The following is a 9,714-nucleotide window of genomic DNA, read 5'->3' on the forward strand; positions in this document are numbered from 1 at the left end:
ACGTTAATGCACACTTAACTTACTTATGTCATGTCAGCTGTTGTTTTATCTTTATATCGAGAGTGTCATTTCACATAACTACTGGAGTGTCAAAGAAAATACCGTATTTATAGTCAGCATAATTATTGAAAAATGGTCGAAGTAACTGATGAAAGCTTGATGAGATGGATAAGAAGTTCAAGAATGCAAAGCCAAGATCAACCATATACACGTGCAAAGTATTTTAGTTTTATTGATGGTAAATATTTCACGTCAAAACTATGACCAGTAGACTCAGTAGGAGTAGAGATAGGAAAGAAGGGTGGTGTGGAGGAAGGACTGAGGGAGAACTCATTCTACTTCGTTTATGGATCGGTGGTGGCCTGTTCCGAGTATTACATTATAATTCGATTGATAAAACTACAAACTACAATGCATACAAGAGGCTTCTTATGTGTTGTGTAGCTTAAGTTAAAAATAATTTATCCTCTTAAACATATAATTGCGGTATTTTAAATAGCGGTGTACGTTTCCCATAGAGAAGCTGTACTACTAGTAGATGGCGTAACACTTGTTTTTATACTATTCACAACTATTAGAGGATCTTGCATCTACCCAAAATATTACTCGAAATCCTTCATCGAAATATTCGTAGGCGCATAGCTTTGGTAGGAGTTTGGATAGTTTTAGCGTGATATTAGTCTAGGAAAATTATGTCCTATGAATTGAAATGAAAAATAAACTTCAAGGTTTTGGAAGAAACAAAGGTGGGATAACATTAAAAATATGACATAAGCTTCAGATTTTAATTATTTGGGTTTGTAATTTTGTGCTATTAATAGGAAAACTGCTAAGTTAGATTTTGACAAATCTATTTCTTCGTTAATTACAGTGCTGTGAGAGGGGTTGATTACACCGCACTGATTGACAACTCTGATTGCTAATCGTCCAGGAGCCAAAGCTAATTTGTATTGCAAACAGACAACACAGTTTTCCTTTAAATCGATAGAGAAATGTCCCAAAAAATATATGTAACGTTAGCCGAGTAAGTTTTGGCGGAGGTTGAAATGGGAGTGTTGTCAAAACGATTAAAAGTATTAAATAATTCTCGTATCACACCACTACAATTTTATAATTGTACAGTTGTACTATACAAAATTTTGTTTAGAGGAATTATATTTTTCTTAGCTTGGCTCACTTAAAACATAAATAAATGCTAAGTGATGTGTAACATAGTTTTTCTTTTATATACTGCTAATTATATCTCAGCTTCTACATAAGAATGGCCAAATTCGGGACATTACGTTCTTTATTACATTGATGTGAGTCAATGTATGATCGTACCAAAAAGCACCAGGTGTACCAATGCTTCGTCGTTACTAATCCCTCAAAATTTCAGTTTTGTAAATTCGATATCTGTATTTAAAAATATAATTAAGATTATATAATGCAAAAAGCTATCTAGTTCTTCCCTTTACTTCCTTCTTCTCTAAAGGTCACCAACTAAGTAGGCGCATAACCGTAAACGTCAGTAAAAAAATAATTGCCAAATCAGTTGTAATTTTTATGAGACCTTTAAAACCTGAAATATATAAATTTATAGCTTTTACAAACAATGCGATTATTATCAATATCGTACCATTGAGTCACGAAACATAAAACAATTTAATTAATGCATAAGTAAGACTTTCCCAGTGGAAATAAATTATTATTACTGAATGTAGTAATTATTTTATTTAATACTATCGTGAACTCCATAATATATATGATATGTTTGATTATGTTTTTAATTCTTGGTTTAGGTTCTGTTTCTATGTTTTATTATTAATTCAGTGTGTTTTTGATGAAGGGTTTCTGGGAACTAGAAAATTAAAACAAACATGAACACTGGATTTTCTGTTTTGTTAACTTTAAACTACTTGGATATATATATATATATATATATATATATATATATATATATATATATATATAATATGTATATAAGGAGAAGGCATTTATTTAGGCAATTGGAATTGGCAGATTGTGTATAGGCCTACAAAATCTAACTTATAAAACTGAAAGAATACGTTCATGAAATTCTTTGTAGATATATATATTCTTTAAGTATACTGTTATCAGGTTGTTGTGTTTTTTCGTTCACTGTTTTCAGATACGTTTTTCGACCTGACACCACTAAATATTAGCAGACATAACATCAAAGGAGAATTCTATAATCTGTGTAAGTTGCTTAATGTTAAAAACAAATTTTTAGTTATTATATACTAGTTTTAGGCTATTAAAAGACTACAAGAAACGACTATAGTGTAATAACCTAATAAGTGATTTGTTAACTACTGTTTTTTTATTGGTATCAAAGATTTATTGTTCTTTTTGTCTATTAAAGGTGCTGACATGTATTTCACGATTCAATAAATATTTAATGGTTCTATTTATAGAAATGAAATTTAAATACCCATTTAGAACCTGAACCAAATTTTTTTTCAGCAATGGCGATTATTTACCTTCTCAACGATTATGTAACTGTCGATGAGTCTATTGTAGATCATTAATGTCATTACAGGTAAAATTACACATAATTTCATAGGTTTTTCATGAGACGTGACCTATATTTAAAAACGATGTTCATTTGGGTACTTCTCTAAACTTGGAAACCATATAAGGTTATTTTTTTTTATTACATTCCAACGGCAAACAAGCCAAAGTACAAGCGGGTAGTATACATATATAAACCCATATATATCCCATATATTATTTTATATGGGATAACACTAAGTACCGATTACAATCTTTAATGTTAGTGCACAAAACAACTTGATAAAACGGATATAGGTTAAAGAAACCTACAGGTTACTTTATATTTGTGGTTAAAAAAATAATGTTTATATTCAAATAACTCTTCCCTACAAAAATGTTTTGAAACTCGTATAAAGCCTTCACTTTTGATACAAAGAGAGTTTTATCATAAGATTTTGTTTTTAAAACTCCTGCATAAAACGATGCATCTAATTTAATAGCCGATATCCAAAAGCTGGATATTCAATTTATTGTCCTCATGGTAGCACTTAGCGAAAATATCTGCATAACTTCACCGATCTTATAAATATATAGGCCAAGTTGGTTGGACGGTTTATAGTGCCCCATTTGTGTAAACATGGCGGCTGTTCAAGATTAAAAAAAATTCACAACTCTGTAATTTATGAGCCTGAGTATTTGGAATGCTATCTTAGAGAAATTTGAGATATTGAGTACATGTAAATCCCACGATAATAAATTAATAATATTTCAGTTGTCACAAAATTTACCTACTTATTCCGATTGTGACGGAAAGATTATTTAAATTGGTGTTTTTATCAACGCATAAACATATAGAGCTTAATTATATGTCCAATTTTCAATTGAAACAAATGAAAGCTTAATTTATGTCTGCATGTAAAGGTGAATGTTGGTTAATGGCGTAAAAATTTGGATTTTGAACTTTAATGTACTGTGAAATATGTTTATGTGTACAATTTAAACCATTGATCAGTTATTGCAAACTTCTGGTTATGTGATGTTGCAAAGCATGTTGGAAAATATACGATTGATGGAACTGCATCAATGTAAGTTATTTGTTGCACAAGACGCCTTAGCCTTTTTCTTCCGGAAACTGAAAGATGCAACAAGAATGAGCAACATTTTATGAACACTGCACTAATTTTAACAGGACAAGAAATATACGACTCAGTGTCCATTTATGTGAGGCTGAGCTTACTTCCGGTTAGCCAGCAGATGAAAGATTCGATAGGAAATGGTTACATAGATATGTAACGCACGATTCTCAAAACCGAACTAACATATAGACTTGAAATTTTACATGAAGCTTCATTTATAGTATATTAGCAACACTGAGTTCAATGATGGTGCATGTCACTACATGGGATTCGGCTTATCGTTAGCAAATATTCTTACATTGTTCATCTTACCCATAAGGGTAACCGTCATGGTGACGAGAACATTGCAGAGTAAATAAATGTGTAAACAAGGTGAATACAATCATATGAGATTGCAACATATGGTATACTAACTCATAATCTACATGTGTTCATACAATAATAATAAAACATAATAGTGAAAGTTAATATTAAAAGTTGGTGATAACATCTGATTTCAGTACACAGTAGGGGTTAAAGTAAACCCCCTACTTCACCGGAGCGTTTATTATTTTAAACACTGCAATGAAACCTAACTCAATGAACAAAAATGTGAATGTGTCATGTGGCAAGATGTTTGAAATTTTGCACAACACCTAAACTCTACATAGACAGGAATGAGTAATAGAACTGCCATGGTTGACTGTGCACGTCCAACCATAGCAGTTGGCTGAGCGCGATTGAAGCACTTAGTAGGCTGACACAAATTCTTTTGTTGCCTTCCGAAGGAATGTAAGATGTTTTCTGTACAACGTATATCTGTTTGTTTATCTGGCCGCTAAACATCTCGAGGATAAAATGAGCTGTAGGCTTAAAATCGTACATACAACCTATGCGACACGTGGTGTGTGGCATAAGAAGAAATAGTTATAAATAACTTTTAATGTAGTTTAAAAATTACCGATCAGGCACAAGCTAAAGCTAAGTTTCATGTAGTATACGATACGCACCTAGATATTTATGGTACTTATCACAGAATTGCATTCAGTCTATTTTTAAGGGGATAATCCTGTGCTCGGCAATTATTCCGTGAAGATGACCTGCCCTAATTGCCTAGAGTTTATCTACACCAAACTCTACAGCAGACCTACTCGGAGAACTGTGGTGGCCAACGTGGTCTTATCCGTTACTGGGTAACAGAGAGTAAAGTAGAGTACATAACGTCATAATTATTAGAGATCCTATTTATACAATAGGACTCATATTATATTTTGACCGATTTTTCATAGTAGATTATTAGAATAGTAGAAGATAATAATCTCTATGTACGATTATTACGATTGTTGATACTATTTTAAAAGAAAAATTATCTGTTTTAACGGTTTGGCAATAAATAGTTGAATTGTATTATATGAGTAAATTAGTGCAAAGGATGCTCAATTTCACTACCTCCTTTTACAAATCTGTTAAGGTTGTTATAAGTGCTACCCATATGATTCTTTTCATATGGGCATTCTAAAATGCTGGAAAGTTATCCATATTTCTAGACTAGAGCAATATATACTGTATTATAAACTAATAAGAATATATAGTATTATATCCTCAGAATTCGAGGTTGTTCTTATTTTCGAGGCAGAAACGTAAATACATCATTATTACTCATCTGATAAAAAGTAAAATCTGACACAAATTAGAGTTAATTTTATTTGACAAATAAAATTGAAAGATTGTGTGATGATTTGTGACAAAGTGATATTGTGTGTTTTTGATAGTTCGTTTCAAAATTCCGCACTTTCCATAAATTATGTTTGAGCACAGGGCTAAAGTTTTACGACCAAATTGAAAACTTTTCGAAGAGTGTCATATAGAGCCAGTTGGTGATGGTGCTTCAATGCCTATTCTGCTTCGACCTGTTCAGCATCACTCCAACGACTCACTAGGTGGAGCAGGATAAGGCTCCAAGTACTCAGTAAGCTGCAAAAGTCACATTGATTTCGGTATCAAAAATAGGACGTACTGAAAGACTGCTTCTTGAAGATTGTTCTAGACCCCTTCGAAGGTTTAATGTTTTTCACTGAAGATGAGGCTGGTTGCTGTAAATCTATTGTTAGCACTGGACCAGTTTCTTTCGACGAGGAAAGTGAGCTTTTACCTGACTTTGTTTAAGACTTTTGGATGGTTAGACTTTTGCTTCAACGAAGGAAGATCCTGATAGTCGTTTCTTTGCCACATGTTTGTAGAGGACACCATGTGTAAGGAAGTGATCACAAAAGAATATTCACATATTATTTATCTTATTATCGATGTTCAAGGTTGTTTTGCATCCCGATGTGCTGCCGGCTGTACCACTACTGTGTACATCTTTGCCCGATGTGCTTGATCTACCTAGGTCGCACCAGCCGTCGGTGTATTAAGAAGCGGTGGGTATGTCAGCGTCGGCTTTGGCCCTGCCGCTACGCCAAACCATAGAGATTCATGGTCTGGATACGCTATGGGACAAGAGCAAACTGCCTGTTTTGAGGTCCATGGCAACGAAACTAATCTTTTATGAAGCACACTTTTATTTTATATTTTATGTTTATTTGACCGACTTTACACCCTTGAGTCAAAATAATAATATACAATTTTTGAACAGTATTTATATTTCTTGTATCCACAACATAAAAACATAAACAATGATATGTGAAATGAAAACAGTAACAGAAAGTAAAACAATCTTCCCCGGCATAAAATTATGGCGGTAAATAAAAATACAGAGAAGACTCACGACGACTTTAACGACAGTTCACCTCGGCACTGCGGCAGTACTGTCTCACTTCCACATCACACACCCCCACTTCCACTTCTTTGCACATCACATCTCTCAGTTATGAAAACTATTAAATCGACCGACAGTTATGTCGCTACTCCTACCTCGAAGATCAACACAGAATAAGTTTTCAATGTACGTTTACCGCCCGACACACTGCGGTTTGTGCGGAACGAGCTCTTGATGTTGTGTTGACTGCAGCAGTTGGTACTCCTGTTAATAAGCAACTCTTAGACCAGGTGTTTGAGTGATTTGGTGTGATAACTCTATATCCTCCATATCCTCATATTCTGTCTTCAAATCCGCTTGCTATTGTCATAAAGTATTGATTTCATATAGAAGAGTGACTTGTTTTCTAATTCAACGTTTAGTATAACGTTCAACGGAAGTTATCTTGGCTTGAAAAAGCTTGGAAATAAACGATCTATAAAGTACGGCCTTTAATTAATTGTAAAGAGAACACAGCCGTATGCAATACACATTCCAAGTATTCAAATGTCTCCCCTGAGCTGTATAAGTCCCTCTCTCTCATACAATTTGACAAGAATTACATTTATGTCGTCTTGCTTCGAGTCACTTTACTCATGTATGGTTTGTCAAAACCTTTCATAGTGTAGTAAAAATTGTATTAAATAAAAAGAAGAGGAAAAAGAAAACTACATAGTATTGTTATACGTTTAACGTTGGCACAGTTCAAAGGCTTTTCAACTGCCAGACCTAGGAACTACCAGGCATCAGTAGCGAATTCTGTTGCCTGGTCGTAATTAATAATATCAGTCTGGGTTTGAACAAAGCTGTTGAGTCAAGCTGAATTACCATTAATGATAAGTGTAGATTGACAGTCCGTGTGATCGCAGAACAAACTTGTATTCCATTTAATACAAAAACAAATACAAATTACCAATTGTCAAAGCATTTCAAAGATAAAAGTTATGTACACTTTAAAAAGAAATGAATAACTTTAGGAAACAATGTTGTTTTGATGTGCCACTTAGCACAATTAGTGATAAATTTAAGAAAGTCACCAATTTGTACTTATAAGTACAACTTATATTTTAAGTACTATAAAATGAAAATCTACTAGTAATAAGCTGACATGAAAATACAGTTTTCGTTTTTAACATGAGCATACGGTTTAAAAAGAGAATCTAGTTATTAATAAAGCAACCAACTTTTTACTTTATGAGTAAAAAGTTTCAAATACGTACATCCTTTTTAGTTCGTAAATCCAGTGTTAAATGAATTTTGGGCCTAGCTATTTGAATGATTGTCTAAGCAATGATTCGCTTTACTTTGCTGTTCCAAGAGAAATATTATAGGATCGCTTATATATTAGAAAAATATCAGATTGATTTCTCGATTAAGACTTACTTAATAGAAAGGATAAATAACTCTATATACAAAATTGTTGGACTGGTAACACCTTTTGACAGAAAAATAGAAAATAACTTTCAATTAATTATTTGCTTAAAATTATTCATGTACGATGATGATGGATTACTCAGAATTTTATATACGCTACTAAATGTACGAGATTGGAGCTATTGAATTTCATTGCCTCGTTTTGTTACCAAAACATGCAATAGAAATACTCTAGGCATTGATACTTGTATTTTATATAGTTTACTATAGTAATTTAGTCGGTAGTTAGTTTTATTACAAAAATAGCAATTGCATTGATTTAAATCCTCAGTAAGTTCATGTCATCTAGGAGACGCCATTGTTTGCGTTGTGAATCACCCCGGGCACGCTTGTTTTCTTGTATTTGGCATTGGAAATTTCGTTACAAAGATTAGCAGACAATGATTTTTTTGAAATGTCATAAATATAAAAATCTAAGTTCTGGTATTATAAACCTAGATTTGTTGCCAAACCTCAAGAATTTAAAGATGCTCAACGAACGAATGGAAAATAACTACGCAACAGAACACTTGTAAAATATTAGCCTACATTCTTAAACTACGTATAGTGAACATTGACTATGATATTTGTCGTAGGCAGCAAACTATCGGAATAATAGAGACATTATATAGATAAACATTCCATGCTACGCCGCGCCGGTCAGGTAACAGGTTCAGTATGTGCGATTATTGTACCTTAGCAAAGAAAGGGTTGACATTAGTTTAACCAAAAGATGCTTTATTTAGTAAAACAATTATGCGATTCAAATAAAGAGAGTATATTACCTTTATCGAATAGGTCCGAGTTCCTCTTAAAAGTTGTTATTAATATCAATCTGTGTAAGTTTTATGTGTTTTTAAGATACACGTGTGATTTCCTAAATATGACAATGTTACTGAAGATGATAGGATTTAATTTGTTTTGCCTATATTCGGAAGTAAAGTTACACATTGATCATATACATTAAAATATAGCCTATCTTATATTAACTACGTATAAAAAACCAATGATATAAACTATTTTAAAAATATGGCCGTTAGATTTAGATTATTGTATTGTTTTTATACTGAAGCCTCAAACCTTCTGTAATAATAGAAGGTAAAATATATGGGAAAACGCACCTTATCTTGACTGCAATAATAGGCACTCAATTCTGTGGAATTTCCGTGGAACATGATATCTCGGTCTGTCTAAGTTATTATCCGTAACGCTACTTCAACAAGTTTCTTGTCCTACAAACAAGAAAGAGTCTTAACATTCATAAAAAATAAATACCAAGTTAAAAGATAGTGACAAAGGTTTGAATGACTCTGATGCCTTCATTAATCAACAATGTTCTAATGCCATTTAAAAATCTTGAAGAAATAACTGTAATCGTAGATATACCAATAAAATTTGTCCGACTTACTAGGCAGAGTGAGTTTAGTAAGAATATTCCTGTAAAAGTTGTCCTGAGGAATAATTTTATTGCGGATATGTTTTTAAATTTTTTATCCGAATAAGATTTCCCATTTTATTAAGATATTCTCGTAACACTTTGAAAAAGGACACACATACATATTATTAATGTTTATATAACACATATACAGAATGTAAAAAAAGTGGAATGATTATAAATTTACTTTTTTAAGTAACTACCATTTTTTGTCGTGTCAAGAGAATCTGGCCTGCAAGGAGTCAGAAGAAAACCTTAAATAAAAGCATAGATCGAGTAGTACATAAAATTAAAGGTCTTTATTAGTACAGTACAATGCCGCAAATTCGATCTGAAATGGTTAACTCTTTAAAAAATTACGCTGGTTTAAAGTTTGAAACACTTACAATATAGGTTCTGTTCTAGATGGGTTAATATTCTTGTCTTAGTTAAGTTGTGAAAGTTAAACTCAGTAAATG

At 32.6% G+C, this 9,714-nt stretch overlaps 1 protein-coding gene across 1 annotated transcript; it reads left to right on the top strand.

Annotated features, from left to right (window-relative positions):
• The first annotated feature begins 41 nt into the window (after positions 1-41).
• Positions 42-6,221, top strand: LOC124352995. Its single transcript, XM_046802776.1, has 4 exons — positions 42-238; positions 2,132-2,200; positions 4,672-4,804; positions 5,924-6,221. The coding sequence occupies exons 1-4, from the start codon at positions 133-135 to the stop codon at positions 6,078-6,080; spliced, it is 465 nt and encodes a 154-aa protein (XP_046658732.1). The 5' UTR covers positions 42-132; the 3' UTR covers positions 6,081-6,221.
• Positions 6,222-9,714: the final 3,493 nt, after the last annotated feature.

This window comes from Homalodisca vitripennis, chromosome 1 (assembly GCF_021130785.1).
Source record: "Homalodisca vitripennis isolate AUS2020 chromosome 1, UT_GWSS_2.1, whole genome shotgun sequence".
NCBI classification, from domain to species: domain Eukaryota; kingdom Metazoa; phylum Arthropoda; class Insecta; order Hemiptera; family Cicadellidae; genus Homalodisca; species Homalodisca vitripennis.